General features: G+C 51.8%; 1 protein-coding gene and 1 long non-coding RNA gene across 2 annotated transcripts in view; one reads left to right on the plus strand and one right to left on the minus strand.

The window, feature by feature from the left end:
* Window positions 1-4,528, minus strand: part of LOC107520555 — a 10,569-nt gene extending 6,041 nt beyond the window's left edge. The window contains exon 1 of the long non-coding RNA XR_001599345.2: window positions 3,978-4,528. This is a non-coding gene — a long non-coding RNA (uncharacterized LOC107520555). The remainder of the gene's footprint in view (window positions 1-3,977) is intronic.
* Window positions 1-12,068, plus strand: part of CALB2 (calbindin 2) — a 25,370-nt gene extending 13,302 nt beyond the window's left edge. Inside the window, exons 4-11 of the mRNA XM_016164517.2 lie at window positions 866-946; window positions 5,203-5,259; window positions 5,821-5,898; window positions 6,408-6,463; window positions 6,808-6,847; window positions 7,027-7,080; window positions 7,885-7,956; window positions 11,368-12,068. Coding sequence (XP_016020003.1) covers window positions 866-946; window positions 5,203-5,259; window positions 5,821-5,898; window positions 6,408-6,463; window positions 6,808-6,847; window positions 7,027-7,080; window positions 7,885-7,956; window positions 11,368-11,484 — 555 coding nt within the window. The 3' untranslated portion in view covers window positions 11,485-12,068. The remainder of the gene's footprint in view (window positions 1-865; window positions 947-5,202; window positions 5,260-5,820; window positions 5,899-6,407; window positions 6,464-6,807; window positions 6,848-7,026; window positions 7,081-7,884; window positions 7,957-11,367) is intronic.
* The last annotated feature ends 6,898 nt before the right edge of the window (window positions 12,069-18,966 follow it).

Raw genomic sequence — 18,966 nt, forward strand, 5'->3', positions numbered from 1 at the left:
CGTTAATTTAACATCACGCATAGGAATGCTACATTTTCTAGGATTTGACATTTTCAGCGACTGAGAATCATTATATTTTATAAATGGAAATACCACTACTAAAAACAGAATGCTATAAACAGAATGATGTCATCTGTTCCCAAAGACTATCGATAGACTAGCGCGATGGAAAAATAATAAAAGTGAGGTATTTTGTGGCCAGCTTTGGGGGTGAGGTCAGGACGATAAGCCGCGAGTTATGAGTTATCTCGGGGTAAATGCTGCGGCCACAAGTGCCACCGGAGAGTGTTCTTGGAGCAAATGGGAAATGGATTAAATGCTCTCAGGGTCCAGCAGGTATTGTAGATGTGTGATGAGCCCAGCTTAAGAAAGAAGGTGGGTGAAGACTGGGGAACAGGAGAGTTCATGCTCCACCTAAAAGCGTCCAAAGGCAAAATTTTTAAAAAGGCAAAGTTTTTATTCTATATCATATATCCCATGTATAATACACACACACACACACACACACACACACACACACACATGCATTCATATATGAATAGATAGTTACAAGATAAATCGAGGCCTATTTAAACATTTAAGAGCTTATCTGAGCAAAACTCTACTGGAATCGGGCAGCACTAAACCAGATCCCTGGCACCACTTTCCGTGCCACTGGCTGCTCCTACCCCTGAGGTTCGGGGTGACCAAGAGGCACTTCTTGGAACATCCTTCTTCCCCTTCGAAGGGCTGTTCTCAGGAAGGAAGCCGAACGGAGCAAGACGCACCTCCCACGCGGCTGTCTTCCACCCTTCCTGCAGGAAAGCCCGCTCCGCTTCCTGGCAGGGCTCTCCGTAACGTTCCTGTCGCTCTCTGATCCCCACAGCTGGCACAGATCCTGCCGACTGAGGAGAACTTCCTTCTGTGCTTTCGGCAGCACGTGGGCTCCAGCGCCGAGTTCATGGAGGTGAGGCCCGGGCGCTGCCTTGCTCCTGTGTTCGGAGCCAGGCCCACGCAGATGCCCGGGAATGGTCCCCGAGAGACGCCAAACCCCTTAGAGCTCCGCTACTCAAATTGTGGTCCGTGGACCCGCAGCATCACTGTCACCATCACCTGGGTGCTTGTTAGAAAGGCAGAGTCCCCGACCCACTGAAGCAGATTCTATGTTTTAACAAGACCCCCAGGTGATGTCTGTGTATGTTAAAGTGTGGGGAATAAGGTGAGAAGCAAGCCTGGGTCGAACGCATTTGGAAAACACTGTGCACACACACGCCGCCTCCCCTTTGTGGATTTGTCACAGGCGTGGCATATTCCGGGCTCCCAGGAATCCTGCAGTAAAGAGAGCAGTTTCACTCAGTTTGGCTCCAGGATCTCCCATGCTTGCTTCTCACTCAATGCCATTAGCATTCCTCGAAATCAGAGTTCCAAAGAGCTCATTTGGTAAGGATGGATTACATGCCATCCCAAAGCTGGGAGAGCCCAGTAAGAATTCCAGCGTCCAGTATCTTCCAGGTTTGCTTTTTGACTGTTCTGGGCTCCTCTGTCCCCTTTTTAAATGGGCGTGGCCATCTTGGCCATAGAAAATTTTCTGAGAGCTCATGAAAGAGGACATCCAAACTCAAGTGTCTTTCGAGTAGTAGTCAACCGACAGATTGAACCATGTGCAATTACTAATATTTAACTATTTTGGATTCACGGAAAATTTAAAATTCCATGTGGTTCAACCAAATAGATTACTAAGCCTCACGGTCAACAAACCACCAATTATTTTGTCCTGGGGCTTCCCCCCCGCCCCCCGCCCCCCACACTGGGGCTCCGCACTCTAGCCATTGGACGTATGTGCCTCTCCGAGTGAAATTCAACCCATACCCTACGCACACCCGCTAAGATAAATAACGACTGGCCTTCACTTTGATTTGAGTCGGCATTCATCATGTTAAATCTACTTCCAGCCACCAGTAATCTCCCCTCTGGTGTTAACCGCCTACAGACAGACCACTGGAAAGCTAGTCCCGAGACCCACCTGGCAGTGAGGTCTCCACGTAAGAATAGAAAGGCAGTTAGAAATGACCTATTCTCAGGACAGAGGAGTCATTGTTTAAGTGGCAGCCTGCCTGAGTATCAGATAAGGATTTAATTTTATGGTGCTCTAAAAGATTGTCTCCAGTTTTTTTTTTAAGATGGCAAAATTCCATAAGCTGGTAATCGACATTCTGGATTCTGTCCTTAGTTCTTCTCTTGCCAGGATGCTGCTTTTGTGAGAGTCCATTTCCCTGTCTGTAGAAGAGGGTGTGTTATGCCCGACTGCTCCTTCCCTGATAGGGAGAGAGCCAACCGTGGGCCCTCTTCAGCCTCTGATCTGGAAAAACAGGGGTGACGATAGCTTGCAGGGGGCAGAGATGTGCAAAGAGGAGCAGGAAAGACCCCTCTCTCTTCCTCTCTTTCCCTCTCTCTTCCTCTCTCTCAGAATCAGTGGTTTCTGGCATGACTCCATATTCTTACTTGCCTCGATTCTTTAAGGGCCAGCATAACTGCTGAGCCAACACCTCCCCCCAAGTTTCCTGGGACCCTACCATGCACCAAATACTATCCCCTCCCGAGTTGTCCGTTTGTTCCATTTTTATCAGCTAGAAACATAAAAATGGTCCCTCGGTGGCCCTAAGAGGCTTGAGATGTCAGATAGCTCCCATCCCACTGCTCGGAACAATATTTTAATTTCTAATTTTAGTGATGCCTCAGGATTTCTTTGAGATTTCACAAAGCCCAGGTCTCTTGAACTCTTTTCCTTGAAGGGGAAGAGAATAATAGCCCACCAATAGATGAGCACAAAGTTCTGGAGGGGAAGAGAAGTGAGTGTGGGAGCATGGAGGGGGGTCAGGGGGGTGACCTGGGGAGGGAGGGGAGACGGAGAGAGGGAGGTCAGGCCTGCTGGGATGATCTCACTCCCAAAGTGGCCGGATGCTTTGCTCTGTGCAAAGACTGGGGTCCCTTCAGGTTGTCCTCCTTTTAGGCAATCTAGGGGATGTCTGCTTTTTTTCCCCAGTCAAAACTCAACCTAGATGAGCTCAATTCTAATGCACTAAATGCATGCAGTGGGCAGTGAAGTCATATTTGAAAACCTGCACTTATTTCTTAGTACTTTCTCAAAGGCAGGCTTTCTGGGCATGGGAAGGAATATTCTGATGGATTTTTTTTTTCCCCCAGAGACAGTACACTCCCCTAATCAAATACCATCTACCTGAATTGCCTGAAGAAAAACCAACCCTTTTATAGGCTCTTGCTCCTGTCTCATAACTTTAAAAAAAATCAGGATCAAATTTCTTGAGCCACTACTCTACCATGAGAATTATACGGTCTTGTTTATCGGTATGGAAGGAAGATCTTAAAATATCTATAAACTCTCACGCTCCTGACAATAAAAAGAGGGGCATGATACGGAGAAGTGAGGGAGGCCGGAGATCAAATTTAGGGACAAAATTAGTGTTCGCCGACTCTCAGAAACTCAAGAGTTGCTGCCGTCTAGCTATGTAGTTAGGAGCTGAGGGAGAGGGAAGAAAAATCAAAGAAAGAAAATCCAAAATATATGATCAGGCACAAAAACAGGCCAAAGATTTGGAAAATAAGGTTTCTGGGCCCTTCTGTCACAGATGAGGGCAGTCCCTCCCCTGGCCCTATCCCCAGCATGGTATTCCCCACTGTCAACCAAATGGCTTGTGTAAAACGCTGGGGTTTCAGGGCAGTTGTATACAGGACCATATTTTCTCAGGGCCACGTATCGGTTACCTATTGCTGCGTAATTACCCCCTAAAATTTAGTGGCTTAAGGCAACAAACATTTATTATCTCACGGTTTCTATAGTCAGGAATTTGGGAGCAACTTAGCCAAATGGTTCTGGCTCAGGGTCTCTCATAGGGTTGAGGTCAAGATGTCAGCTGGGCTGTGGTCATCTGAAGGTTCGACCGGAGCCCAAAGATATGCCTCCAAAATGGCAGACTCACAGGGATGTTACAGGAGCCTCAGTTCTTCACCGTGTGAGACTTTCGGTAGGGCTGCTCGAGGGTCCTTCCGACATGGAAGCCGGCTTCCTCAAGAGTGAGCGATCCTAGGGGGAGAACAAAGAAAGAAGCCCGAATGTCTTTATGGCTTGGTCTTGAAAGTCACACACTGCCACACTCTATTCATTGGAACTGAGTCACCAAGTCCAGCTCACATTCAAGGAGAGGGGAATTAGGCTCCACCTTTGGAAGGGAGGTGAAGAATGTGTGCACACTTTAAAACCGCTATATTTCTGTGTTTCTCCTGGCGGAGCAGAGAGGAGGGGGTGGGGCGGGTCAGGCCCGTGTCTCCTGTGGAAGGTCCGTTTCTCTTTCCTCCCCAGAAGCTGCGATCAGCAGGCCAGTGCTCTGGTTCCTCACAGGGCCCAAACACAGGCATCAAATAACTGGGACTCAGATCAGAGCCCAGAACCAGTACAGGACAGGATCCAGGGAAGGACCAACCACCCGGACCTAAGTCACCTCTTTGCCTCTAAAGGCGGGGCCAACCCCTCTTGAACCACAGGGACTGAGCACAGGAGAGGGGTGGTTTCCTGAAAGAAAGAAAAGAAAAATGTGACGCTTTCTATTATAAAGGTGGGCGAGTGGCCTTGTTATAGTCGAAACGAACTGAGTACACGAACGGTTCCGTTCCGCCTTCAGACGTGGCCGCCAAATGCGTCACGATAGAGGGGTGAAGGAGGGAGCACAGTAAAGAATACCCAAAGCCTGTTGTCCTCCCTTCCAGAGGCTCTGACCCTTGTCTCCAGCTCCACCCCCTCCCCTCTCCCCCAGAGAATGAGAAGCTTCTAGAGCAGTGAAAGGATGTCCTTCCTGTAAACTCACAGCAAAACTCAGACCCACCAGATCCTAGTGCTCGCCCTGGGAGAAGCTGGTAACCTTAGAAACGGCAACCCTGGTTACAGAATGATCCAAAAAGAGACCCAGGCCTGCGACCTGTTGTCGTGGAGAGACCTTGTTCCAGCAGTTTCTCCTCTCTTTGTGACCTTGGTCAAGATGCTTTCTCATCTGAGACGTGGAGGGGCCGGGCTAAACCATCTCCGTGCCTCCATCCCGTTGTAATAGTCTTGAATATCAAGACCTGCCCGGCCCGGTACAGGGGAACGGAGGGGGGGCTGGCAGACCTTGGCAGGCTTACTTGGTGAGCAGGCTGGCGTTCCCGCTGCAGGCCTGGCGGAAGTACGACACGGATAGAAGCGGCTACATCGAAGCCAACGAGCTCAAGGTAGGATGGGCCTTGCGGAGGGTGCGGCGAGTGAGGAGAATGGGGCAGGGGTGGCGAGTGAGGAGAATGGGCCGGGGGTGGGGGCGGCGGCCACAGTGGCAGTGGGTTCAAGGAACCCGGGGCAGTGGGAGACTTTTGGGCGAGGAATGTGGGTTTTGGTCGGTTTAGGAAGACTCGGGCTTGGCTCAGGGCAGCCGTGCAGTATCATAACGTGGAGCTGCAGGGCTGCAGAGTTCAACCCAACCGCACTCCTCCGCACGCGGTGCCCAGGACAGACGTCCATCCCCAAGGCAGCCCCGGCAGAGTGGCCTTCTGTTCCTCTGGAACCAGTGACCCCCACGGCGTCCGGGGTGCTCTGAGGAGCCAAGGCCGGTTTCTGCCACCTTTCCTCTGGGGTGAGGTTGCACCCAGGAGCCACCTCCGGCCTCCAAGTTCACTCCACACGCGTTAGGGGGTTAGGGATTTATGAGGGATGAAACCGATACAAATGGCGTGAACGGCTGAGTGTGCGAGGGGAGGACTGTCTGAGCTGGGGGCTCTGAAGGGCCGTTTGTGTTCCAGGGATTCCTGTCTGACCTGCTGAAGAAGGCGAACCGGCCGTACGATGAACCCAAGCTCCAAGAGTACACCCAAACCATAGTGAGTGGACAGGCGCGTCCCTCCCTGCCCGGGGGCGCAGGACGTGGGCCCCCAAGCCGGTGCCGTTCTGGTTTGCTGGGGTTTTTCGTTGGCTGATTCTTCAGGCCCAGGGGAAGTGACTCCCGGTGGCAGCTGGCAAAAGGGATGCCACCACAGGTACTCACTGAGGTACTCGCTGAGACCAGGAGTGGCTGTTTCTGTGACAGGGTCCGCAGCACCAGCACCAGGAGAGGATAAACTCGGAAAGCGTGGGCCTTCGGTGCTGGCCCGCTCTCCTCTGTGGCCTTCTCCCTGCGGGGAGGGGAGAGGAGCAGTGACTGAGTCCCTGCTGTCTCCCCAGGGACCGATGGAGACCATGTTGGTCCCTGGCCTCCGGGTGACCTCAGAGGAGGCACGAGCATGCTCCACCCATCTTTTTTCCTCTCCAGTAGAAAGGGCATGGCGGGTGAGGTCCCACAGGAGAGAAAGTCAGAACGAATAACCCAAGCGCCTCTTTCTGTCCCCAACAGCTGCGGATGTTCGACTTGAATGGGGATGGCAAGCTGGGCCTCTCGGAGATGTCCCGGTATGTGCCTGCCCTCACCCCACTGACTGACGCTTTCAACAAGACCCCTGCAGGCCATTCCCGTGCTTCTGTCCCTGTCTGTAAGATCCTTCAGTGGGAAAAGTGACAGGTCAGGTGTCGTGAAGCTTAAGACAAAGCTAGATAGAACCATGAAGGTCCACACCTCGACGGTGTCTGTCTGCCTCGGTTTAGAACTTGCCAATAACCTCCAGAGTGTGAAGAGCTCGGAGAGTGTTTCCGTAAGGCCAGACTCTGCTCCTGCATCCCCTGCTCCCTGCCCCGGATGCGAGTTGTTCTTGCCTCTGCTCTGTCTCCTAATCTCTGCTCTAACGTTCTCTTTCCAGCCTCTTGCCTGTACAGGAAAACTTCCTGCTTAAATTTCAGGTAAAAGGGCTGCTTTGCATTCCTCGGTGCCCTCCCTCCCCCTCACCCCTGTGAGCTTCGGGCTTCCACCCTCCTCCCCCGAGTCCCCATGCACGCGCACATAAGGCTTTGCTTCTCTCTTTGACACCCTTTGTGGTACCCTTTATACCTTCTCCCCTGGAATACCTTGCGACTTCCAGGGCATGAAGCTGACCTCAGAGGAGTTCAACGCCATCTTCACATTTTACGACAAGGTAAGAGGGAGGACAGTTGTGGGATGGAAACGCACACAGGAGGCCCCATCGGAGACGCCCCCGCCCAGAATGGCTCCACCTGGACCTTAGGAATAGATGAGCTGTGAGAGGGGCAGCTCGGGCCATGGGGTTTCTTCCTGTCCCTCTGGATTCCCTGCAGCATCTTCTGCTGTGTGAGAAAAGTGTCAGTGTGATTTTTGGGCCAGGGGACCCAAGGTGATGGGTCCTTCAAAGGACCAGAGGAGGAGGGTTATGCTCAGAGCTGGGGTGTGATTCGGCTGTTGGGGCCAAAGGGAGGAGGTGCTCAGCACTGCTCCCTGGTGCCAGGCCGGGATTCCACACGAGAGCCAGTTGTTATTCTAGGAAGTTGGGAGCGAGAGGGTAGTACCCGTCGCCCCTCCCTCAGCTGTCCCCTGCCCTTGGACAAGACTCCGATGGGCTTCCCTACAACCAAAAGTTGGGGTTAAGCTTCCAATAGCCTCCGTGTTATTATGAGATGTGACACTCGGGGATTTAGCTGAGTGATTCCTGAGCCTCACTTATATTTTCAATGCAAATTAAACACATCAGAATGAAAGGCTACCGAAAGCTTGTCCCGTTCCTGCGTTGACTGGTAAAGTCAGAAGCGATGTCTTATTTTGGCACCACACAGACTGAATACCTCCTTTTGCACAGAGCAGAGGGAAGGCTAGACTCTGAGACCTCCCCAGGATGGGTGGGGATGAGTGAGATGCAAAGTCAGGGGTCGTGGGGCGGGTGGTAGGGCTTTGTGCTGATTCTGTGCCCCTCCCCGCCCCCCACCAGGATGGAAGTGGCTACATTGATGAGAATGAGCTGGACGCCCTTCTGAAGGATCTGTATGAGAAAAACAAGAAGGTGAGCGGCTGAGCCCAGAGGCCTTGGGTGATGGGTGGGGGCTTCTGAGCGAGGGCTTGAAAGGAATGCCTCGCAGGGCACTCTGCTCCCCTCCGGATCAGCCACAACGGGGCAGTAACAGTTTTTAGGTTGTTTTCTTCTGTGTTGTTTCTGGTTGATTGATTGGTTTATGGGTTTTCTTTTTTTTTGTTATTTAATTATGGTCAAATACAAATAACACAAAGTTTACCACCTTAACCATACTTAAGTGTGCGCTAACAAACAGATTTGCAACGCACTGCAACCATCACCCCCAGCCATCCCCAGAACTCTTCCTTCTTCCGGAACTGAAACTCTACACTCATTAAACCACCACTCCCCCTTCCTCTCTCCCCCGAGTCCCCGGTGACCACCATTCTGCTTTTTATCTCTGTAAATTTGACAGCTCTAGGTACCTCATACAAGTGGGATATACAGTATTAGTTTTTGTGTGTGACTGGCTTATTTCACTTAGCATGACGTCCTCGGGGTTCATCCATGTTGTAGAATGTGTCAGAATGTCCTTCCTCTGTAAGGCTGAAGAATATTCCACTGTATGTCTGTCTGTACCATATTTTGTTCATCCATTCGTCCATCCATGGACATTTGGGTCGTTCTACCTGTTGGCTGTTGTGGATGACACCATGACAAGGCAAGGGCAGTTGTGACTGGCCTGGCTCGTGGAAGTGTCAGCCTCGTCGCCCACAACAACAAAAAAAAGGCTTTTTTTACACTAGGAGAGATTTTCGAGAGCAGGGGCCAGTGGGAGGTGAGGATATTCTGAATCAATTGACTGCAGAATCTGGAGCTGGACCAGGGGCTAAAAGGAGCCATGGAAGCGTTTGTTCCCCTAGAAGGAAAGGTGGAGAACTGAACTCCTTTACTTTGCCTGGTGCGTTGCTTCTAGGACAGACCCCAGGAGGCGTCCTGGATGGGCGGGGTCAGGTGGGACAGGAACCGGAGGCCAGGCTTTGCAGCTGACTTCGTTCACCTCCTGGAATGTCTTCCTCTGAGCAAACGGTTTTGCTGCTTTCTTTAATTAGACGATAAACGCTCTGTAATATCTTGTGTTGTTGAACTGCCGGGGCTGCCAAGCAAGAGCTAAATTTACGGCTCAATTTCAGGGGAAAAAAAATCATTGCAGCCTCTGAGTCTGTCTCCCTTGCCGATTGCTTTCCAACCTCTATATCTTTATCCTAAATATCATCTCTTAATTTCTTTCCTCCAAAACTTATTTTTTTTCCTTTGTTACCTACAATTGCTTTTCGAAAGAGGCTGGAAATAAATTAAAAGTAAGCAAATACTTCCTAGGAAGAAGAAAGTATTCACCAAGTGTTTGAACATGGCAAACTTTTTCCTGGCACCAAATTCTAGGAGAACATTATTTATGCACCCTTTTGTGCCCGAGAAAAGTTGAACATCATAATGGAAAATGTCTTTAACTGTAATTGTATTAATGAGGCATAATTATTCTCCATATGGCCCTGCCTTACGCCTGAGGTTGGTTAACCCTGAAGGCATGCATTAATTCTGTGGAGTGATCTAAATTTCTTGGTTATCACCTGACTAGGCTCTTTCTTGATTACCACCAGACAAAACTCATAAGGCTGCACAGGCTCATTCGAGATGTGAAAACAAAGAAAAAAATATGGCGTCGAAGGTTGGAAAACAAGGGTATTAATAAACTTGTTTACCTGGGAGCCTTCCACCTGTAGCCAGCTTCAGATTTGGCACCTGGGAATGGAGAGAATGAATCTGTGGAAAGAGAGGGATGCAGGGCTGTAAATAACAGTAACTGAGAAGGAAAAGGAACAGTTATTTTTGGTGAATCCACATGGCAGATGGACATTTCGTTTTGATAGTGCATGCACTGTGATCCAGTTTCTGAGTAGAATAATGCCGGAGGCTCCTGAGGGATAAATTGCGCTCCTAAGGCAATTGCAACTTACAAAAGGCTTCCCCATCTCCCAGAGAAACTTCTAGACATAGCGAATAAGCACCCCCCCCCTTCCTTCAAGCTGCTAAGACTCTTGCTAAACTAGGGTAGGGAGGAGTCTCCTCAAGCTTGGGGTTGACATCTAGGGTCCCTTCCTTGGCTCCTAAATGGGCGTACCCCAATGTTATGATTTAGGGGACATGTCCAGGGACTTCGTAACTTTAGGGAAGATGTCCCTGAAAGCTAGAGATGCTTGCAAAGTGCCGTTGTGTGCCAGGTGGTGGCACAAAACCAGGAATCAGTAACATGAGGGGATGTCCCGAAACAATGTTAAAAAAAAAAAAAAAAAAAAAAGACTGACCTTTGTGCACCGAAAAAGAGGTGACTTAGGACAGGTAACCCGGGAGATAATTAGAGGGATTTCAGGACTCAGGGGACTCGGTATATTTACAGCTATGAGTTGGTTCAATCCTTTAGCAAATTCTTTAGTTTTCATACCTCAGTTTTCTCATTAGCAAAATGGGAGGAAGAGTAGAGGAGGGAAGGAAAAAATTTTAAAAAGATAGTTGTTAAAGTGATTTTGCAATGTTGGGATGACGTGGCTATATTTCAGACTCACTGGCTATTTGCGTCCCAAGCAATTATCGTAAAGCATACATAGGCACACCTTGGAGATATCGCAGGTTCAGTTGCAGATGGCTGCGATAGAGCGAGCATCTCAGGAAAGCGAGTTGTAATCTTTTTGCTGGTGGAGGGTCTTGCCTTCAAGCTGTAAAAAATGAAGCGAACCTCGGCAGAACGAGGTGAGCCTGTATTCGACATGAGGCGTATCGAGTGTTGGTGTTGTTTAATGTTGGCCTCCATTTATCATAAGACTGTGTTGACGGGTCACTGGGCACCTGTCTTAGTGGCCTCTGAAGGCCTCAAGAAGCCAGTGAACAGGAAGTAGGCTGGTGAGCTTTGCGTGGCCCGGAGGCCTGGGGACAAGACCAGGGAGCATCTGTGGCATTTCCTTCGTCGACCTTCAGGAACCCAGATGGAGTCAGTGGAGGCCTAACGAGGTAAAGAAATGTCTAGGAGTTACGTGTGGATATGGCTATGATCACAAGAACTACCGTTTGGGGAGTACTGTGTCAGGTATCGAGCTAAATGTTGCTTATGTTCATTCCTTCATCTAATCATCACTCAGGGAGGCAGGCACTATTAGTGCACCCATTCTACAGATGGGGCAGCTGAGACTCAGAGGCCAAATACTTTCCCCAAAGCAATGCAGCCGGTTAAGAGAGGTTTTTAAACTAGGACTTTCTGACTCGAGACCCCATGCTTTATATCCCTCTAAGCCCCTTGCACTGGGATGGGATAAGAGAAGGGTTCTGGTGGGTGTGTCTGTGAATGTGGGCCCGTTTGTTTGGGGCCGTTCACTGAGCCTGCTCTTACCCTCTCCCTCTGTCTCCTAGGAAATGAATATCCAAGAGCTCACCAACTACAGGAAGAGCGTCATGTCCTTGGCCGAGGCGGGGAAGCTCTACCGCAAGGACCTGGAGATTGTCCTTTGCAGCGAGCCCCCCATGTAAAGGGGAGGGCAGAGGCTGCTCCTCTACTTCCCCCAAACCCTGCCCCTGCTGCCCTGGTACTTCTACCCAGACCCGGAGATCACGAGCACTCCTCCCCCCGCCCCTGCATCCTGCACACACCAGCCCGCAGAGCAGGAAAGGAGAGACGGAGGATGGGCTGCTGACTGGCCTCCTGGAGCCTCCCCCGAACCCGACCCTGGCCTGACCAGGCATAGGGCTCTGCCTCAGTGGGGCACCAACCACCTGCGCGGAAGGTGGGCAGGGCGTGAGTGAAGGTTCCCCGATCCTCTTCGCTGTGATGCATGAGCCCGTTCACTGTATGATTTAGGCTTCCAGGTCCAACAGAGTGAACCCTTCCCTCTCGCTCCCCTCCGCCTGTCCCCCATGCCAGCACCCACCCCCAACTTCCACCTGCCGCCTTGCTAACGGTGTAGCTGTCTTCTCAGACTTCCTGTTTGCGGAGGGCGCCTGCCCCTTCCTTGTCTTCTTGACTCAGCGTGCTCCTTTCCTCTTAGGGTTTCTTGTCTTCTTGTTTACCAAAGAACAGTTTACAGACAATAAAGTGGAAGTGTTCTGCTGTGGAAGCCGGCCCCGTTCTGGTTGAGTGGTCCACTTCTCTCTGCGGCTAGCGGCTCTTCTCGGCAAAGAGAGCCTGTTCTCAGGGGGTGGGGAAGGGGGTCGGGACCCCCCAGATGGGGCACAACCATTAGAAACAGGGGCATAAGAGCCCAGGACTCCTGGTTCTCACTCAAGAATCACTGCCCGTCTCTTCATCAGACTGTTGCTGCTTTACTCCATGTTTGTTTCTATATCTCGAGATTGTAACGGCGGTGACCAGTTCATTGAAAGCTTACTAAGTGCCAGGTGTTATGTGGTACGGACAAGGAAACTGAAGATGACAAGCCCCACATCTCACGGCCAGTCGGGACCAGAGCCAGGGCGCAAATCCTGCAGATTGGATCCACGTTCTTTCTAGAAGGGATTCCAACGGGCTGTGGCAACAGTGGAACTAAATGATCTCCAACAGGCAGGGGGGCTTCCAGCCAGGAGCTCTGCATCATCAGGGGCTCAGCTTCTCCTCCTCAAAGTGCAGTTTGCCCCCCAACAATTCATCCGATGCTCTTTGGTGTAGGATGAGCTTGGCCTTTGGGGCCACAGAGCTCTTTGAGATACTAGAGTAGAGAGAGAACTGATTTTTTAATGCTATTGTTTATTGACTATCTACGAGATGTGTTTTGACTTTTCCTCATTTCATCACAAAACAGTCCTGTGAGATAAATACTATTTTCAGATCAAGAAACTAAAATTCAAAGACACTAAATAACTTGTTCGAGATGATACGACTCCTAAGAGGCAGAGCTAGGACTCAAACACGAGCTGCTCTGGCTCTAAAGTGACCTTAGGCAATGTCCCTCTCTATTTGAGATCCAGGATTCTCCTTGGAGTGATAGGCCACCAAGGGGTGGATATTCCTGGATCAGATACGAGCCTCACTGCTTTCCCAGCCACACCCCTTTCTGAGGGAAGCCACCCTGTTCACAGCCCAGATGGTACAGCCCAGGAAGCCACTGTCTGACCTCTGTCACCTGCCCACAGCTGACTGGGCCAAGAGTGGCTATCTGGACCACGCTGGGCCAGAATGTCAGGCTGAAATCCAGGGCTGCCAGTCAGAATATGCAGCATTGAAGCTAGGTAATAACAGCTTTTGGGGATTAGAGGTGGCATCGTGGGGATCCAAAACTAAGCCTGAACTGATCCCGGGAAGAGCAGAAACCGAGATCTGGGAGAAGGAGCCAGTCAGAGAGTAGTTGGGGCAGTATGCAGAGAAAAACACAGAGAAGAAGAGAGGGAGGAAGGTCAGAGACAATAACAGAGAAAGAGAGAAAGAGAGAAACAAACAGAATAAGAGAAACAATGAGAAAGAGACAGAAACAGAAACAGAGGAGGAAAGGGGGAAGGGAGCCCCTAACCGCTCCCACGAGGCGCTGCTGCACTCCCTCGGACGGACCCCCTGCCGCCCCTGTGCAGCCTGCAAGGGCAGCTCCTTGCGCCCTGCTGAGCACAGCCCCTCTGCCGCCCCTGGTCCTAGGCCAGCAACCCCCAGTGAGGCACCGGAGCCCAGGCTGTGGTTTCACACCTGCCCTCCCAGACACCCCCTGCTGTCTGTGCTTCCCCTCAAAGTGTTTGAGGTGAGACGGGGTAGAGCAGCTGCCGGGGTTTGGGGTCCGCATGGGGGCAAAGCTAGGTCCTTTTCCGCCTGGTCTGGGTGGCTCCTGGAGCTGGGCCTGCCCTTTCTCCCAGGCATGCCTCCTGCTCAGCGGAGTGGGAAGCTTGTGCCCTCAGGAGGACTTAGTCTTCTGTAATAAGCCATGTGGTTCCTTCCGAACGCAGAAGAGAGACGTCACGGCCATCACGATGCCATCGTTAGTGATGTCTCAATCCTCTCCTGTGTTTGGAGACCACGCTGGGTGAACGGCGGTCACATGGGTTGCATCTGGGATTCATTTTTAACTGTTTCTTTCTTTTCTGTGAATACCGGACTTTGTTGAGCTCCAAATACAATCCTTAGGGGGAAGATCCCAGCCCAGCTTGGGCCCTTGAATGGAATTTTCCATTCCAAATAGAGGCTTGGGACCTGAGGCCGGAGTTAAGGATAGAGCAGCCTCTGTTCAGGCACAGAGATCTCAACCTTAAAGGCAATTGTCTCCAGGAACATTCTGTATTCACACGATCCCCATTGGAAAGATTACCGAAAGCTGGGCACACCCCCGTCAAACTGTATTTCAGAGGGGGCACCTGCTTCCTGCCCTGGTCTCCCAGGTCCGCCCCAGGAGTAGCCCTGCCCCACTGAGAGGCACAGAACTTCTGTAGCACCTTTCGCTTGGCTCTAGTTTGTTCATCGACTGCCCCAGCTTCTAACCCAAAGGTCAGCAGAGACAGGCTATTAAAAGAACAAAAGACCCAGGGCCGTCGAGTCCGCGTGTAAGCCCCGATGAGGGGGACAGTGCTCAGACCCTTCACTCAATAAGCTGGAACCTTTACATCTCAAGGTCAAGGTGAGGTTGGTGTTCCTAGAGTAGGCTGGTCGAATCCACAAGAGGCCCGGTCACTGGAGGAACTTTAAAGGGTTTGGGCCACTGGACTTCTTTTTCCAAGGAAGATGCTCATAATAAAGATCTTTTCCTAACAACTACTTTCCACGGCACGTTGCACAGGGGGACGGCAAGAAGCCGGAAGGGACAGGTCTGGCAGCGCTGGACGGGCACGGCTCTGGCCACCCTTTGGTGCCCTCTGGTGCCCTTGAACATGCGGCCAACAGACCCCCGTGGCGGCGGTAACAGAGGGACTGTCCTTTCCTCTGGGAATCCCTCCCTGGCTTCCCAACGTCTGGCTTGGGCGCCGCTCCCACGGGCACTTCGTTTCTGCTCTGTTTTCTGCCTCTAGTAACAAATACTAACTGAGGAGCTTCACGAAGTGTATACTCCGAGGCGGAAGACAGACAATAAGCGGATAAAAATATTCTCAATGTAGTGACATGTGCTCTAAAAAAAAAAAAAAAAGTTCAGCAAGGGACGGAAAGGGGGGAGGCGCTATTTCAGGTTCCCTGGAAAGGCGATATTCCAGCAGAGGCATGAATGAAGGGAAGGAACCTTCCCGCCACCTTGGGGAAGAGTCTAGATGGAGGAAACGGCAAGTGCGAAGGCCCCGAGGCGGGTGAGTTCCTGGCAATCTTAGAAAGAAGGTCCCTCGGGCTGGAGCGGAAGGTGAGGCTGGGGAGAGAGCTGAGGCCAAGTCACGTGGCGCCTGGGAGGCCATGGTAAAAAGGGACGCGAGAGCTTCCTGTGCCAAGGGAAGCCACTGAGGAGGCAATGTCAAAGAAGCGACACAATCAGACTCGTTTTAAAGGTCACTCTGGCACCTGTTCGGACGCCAAACTATAGGAGGCGAGAGAGAGAGAGAGAGAGAGAGAGAGAGAGAGAGAGAGAACGCAGAGAGACCAGTTGGGGAGGCGGCCGATGTTCGAGCGCTGCTGAGAAATGCCGATGGCATGGCCCCAGGAAGCGGCGGGGAGGGGATGTCAAACATCCGATTCCAAACCTATTGCTAAGACTGAGTCCAACGGGCTCGTTAAGGACTGGATAAGTGACATGAAGGAAAGGCAGGAGCCCAAAGTGACTCCCGAGGCTGGTAGCTCGGGCAACCAACCGGCTGCGCGGCTGTGTAGTGGGTGCCGGTGACCAAGACCGGAAGCCCGGGAGAGGAGGAGGTTTGGGGAGGGGGGCGGAAGAATTAGGATTTTGGACCTGCCGCCTGGTATGTGGCGCCTCCATCGGGATACCAACAGAAAACAGATGAGATGTTCCCTTTGTTGGTGTTTGACAGGTATCTGTGAGATAAACAAACGCTAGGTACCAGGTGCACACAGCGGTGAATGCGACAGGCCCTGGCCGCCAACGGCTTAAAGGCTCCTGGACCTGAGACGGGGAAGCAACCAGAAACTCAGCTAGTAAGTGGTGGGTCAGAAGAAAAGGAAGGAAAGAGGAAATTCCTGGATGAGAATTCCTGGGGGGGGGGGGATTTGCATAAACAGAGGCGGCAGCGAAGCCAGAGGTAGCCAGGCTCGTACGCAGGAAGGGGAGTCACTCAAGAGAGCCGAAGGTCAGAGGATGACTCGTGAAATAAAGCTCCAGGGTGGGACAGGACCGGTTACGGTTAGCGGAGGGCCCTGGGGTCCGCGGGGCGGGCGGGGGTTGGGGCTTGACTTTCTTTTCCTACACTGCTTCTGTCTCTGCCTTTCCCCTTCTCCTTCCGGTCTTGGCTCGAAGGTCACCTTTGTAGCGAGACCCACCCTCCCACTGCCACCCCCCCCCCGCAACACCCCCCCCCGCAACACCCCCCCCCCCGCAACACCCCCCCCGCAACACCCTCCCCCGCAACACCCCCCCCCCCCCGCCCCCGTCCCTTCACTCCAGAAACTCCACCACCTCTCCCAGGCATAGCTTCAGTACAATGGTACTATGACCATGTAACCCTTTTTATTTACATATAAGAGGTTTTTTGGTTGGTTTGTTTTAAGCCTACAGCATCCGGTCTTCCTAGGAGTGGTCTCCCATCCGAGGTCAGACGGGACTGGGCGTGTTCAGGGCGGCATGGTCGTAGACACGTATGAGTTTATTGGTGCCAAAATGACAACAAACTGACAGGGAGCAAGACCTGAAATGCTCCCTATGACCCCGTGACTTGTTCGAGGTCAGGCTGCCCCTCCCCTGCAGTGAGAGGGATGCCCCGCCCCCCTCCGCCCCCCGCCCCCCGCAGGGTAGTGTGCTCACCCCCTGGCAGTTCTGCCCACACCTGCTCAGCCCACACACCGCGCCGTGACATTCCTTCTTCATCCAGTGCTCCTCAAGTCCCCGGCATAGTGGCCCCCGAAGATGTCTGAGCCCTGATCCCTAGACGTAGGGAAGACGTTATCTTACCTGGCAGAAGGAAATTAAGGTTGTGCATCAGCTAACTTCAGGGAGCTTATTCTGGATCATCCAGGTGGGCCCAAAGTAATCACAAGGGTCCTTCCGTGTGAAAGAGAAAGGCAGACGTCAGCGTCAGGGCGATGCGATGTGAGAAAGACTCAGCCAGCTTCCCCGGTGGAAGTGGGAAGCATCTGGAAACGGGGAAAGGCAAGAAAACAGACTCTCCCTGAGAGTCTCTGGAATCCTTGATGTTAGCCCATTTTGGACTTCTCGCCTCCAGAGCTCTCAGATGATACATTTGTGTTGTTTTAAAGCCAGCAAGTTTGCGATAATTGCTTACAGTGGCAACGGGAAGTGGATACACAAGCAGAAACATAGTCCTGCCTGCCTCTCGATGTCTGTGTTCCTGTCACATTATGAAATGTGGGTAAGAGCGTGTCTTTCTCTCAGTGTTTCGTGAGGACCGCGATATCCGAGTAGCACAGGGCCTGGGACACGGCCTCACTGAATGGCAGCTGTGGGGACGACGTCTACTGTGCCGGATGCTTCCTCTGTTTCCGGCCGGGCATTCTGTGGCTGCCACAGGACTCACGGGGACTCGGTGGGTCCAAAATCTGCGAAATCCTGCGCGTCTGGCCGCACCTCAGGGAAGGCACCCGTCTGGTGTGCCGCCTCCTACACTTTGGGGACATGAGTCCTCCAAACCTGGCAGACGCCTCAAGAGGACAGCTCTGTCTGCCAGGGCCCGGGAGCTGACCTGTACCCGCTGGTCCCGTGGCAAGGGCCGGGATGATGCTGGAGACAACAGGGGTCATGGACCCGCCCAGAAGCCAGACTCGGGGAACCCGGTCCTCCTTGTGCCTGTCCTCCGTTTCCATTCAGCGACCACGGTCTGCTGGGAGAACCTGGCCAGACATCCCCTTCTCGGGTCTCGAGTTTCCCATCTGTAGAATGGGAAAACTTGGAACAGATAGTGTGCAAGTGTCCCTCAGAACCTCACCCCCTCCCGACAGTTCGCTGAGGCCAGTTCACTGACAGTTCACCTAAAATATGGTTGACATCGTTAGCCATCTGGGAAATGCAAGTTATCACTACAATGAGATACCACTACATGCCAGTGAAAAACAAACGTAATTTTGAAAAGTTTTATTTTCGTTCCCAAAAGCAGAGTGTATAGTAAATTATTACAGGGTTACAGGGAGCTGAAAAAAGAGGAGGCTTCATCACAGAGCCAGAAAACAGAGCATTAAAACAACAGTACCAATAATTTACACAAATAGCCACAAGGAAATTCCTACATCCCTCCATACAGTCCTGTGTAACTAATTCTTGCTCTGCTGGATCCTGGATCAGCCGTCTGCGTTCATGGAGCCGTCTGCTTCCGGACTAAGAAGAGCCCTGGAAATCCTGAGTCCATCCAGGGCACAGCCTGACAGTTGCTTAAGTGACGTCAGCTCAGAAGTCTGTACCCAAGAGTCAGTCTATCCTTTAAAGTGTGGATGGTTTGAAGTACCTGGTACAGTCATTTACCCTGAGGCTCTAAGGCTGTCCCTTTCCACTGGAGACACAAGCTGCAGCCTGCATCTTAGAGCAGAGCCTTCAGCCTAGCATCACAGTAAACAAAACACCTGTGAGTAAATGAAACACCTGCATTGCTGGGGTTAATGTATTTCTCTGACCAATATCAGAATGGAGGACAGTAAACTTCTCTCTCAGGATTCAGTACAGAACTATTTCATAAGACTTTAGACGAGTGTTTCCCCTGAGAGTAAAAGCATCTGGGCAGTGGGGGACCGACAAATCGCCAGGGACTTCCCATAAAATGTACAGGTCCTAAAATATCCCATTAACATTCCGTCCACACACGCGGAACCTGGGGAAGGCCGAACGTGGCTTCCGGTCCGACAGCTCCTTCCGTGCAACGTTCCCAACAGCGACATGTCCAACAAACCTGATTATTTCTGGCATCTTTCTCTCAATAAGGTGCAAAAACAAATCTGTGTGATTTTCCAGG

Source organism: Rousettus aegyptiacus, unplaced genomic scaffold (genome assembly GCF_014176215.1).
Source record: "Rousettus aegyptiacus isolate mRouAeg1 unplaced genomic scaffold, mRouAeg1.p scaffold_m13_p_14, whole genome shotgun sequence".
Lineage (NCBI taxonomy): Eukaryota > Metazoa > Chordata > Mammalia > Chiroptera > Pteropodidae > Rousettus > Rousettus aegyptiacus.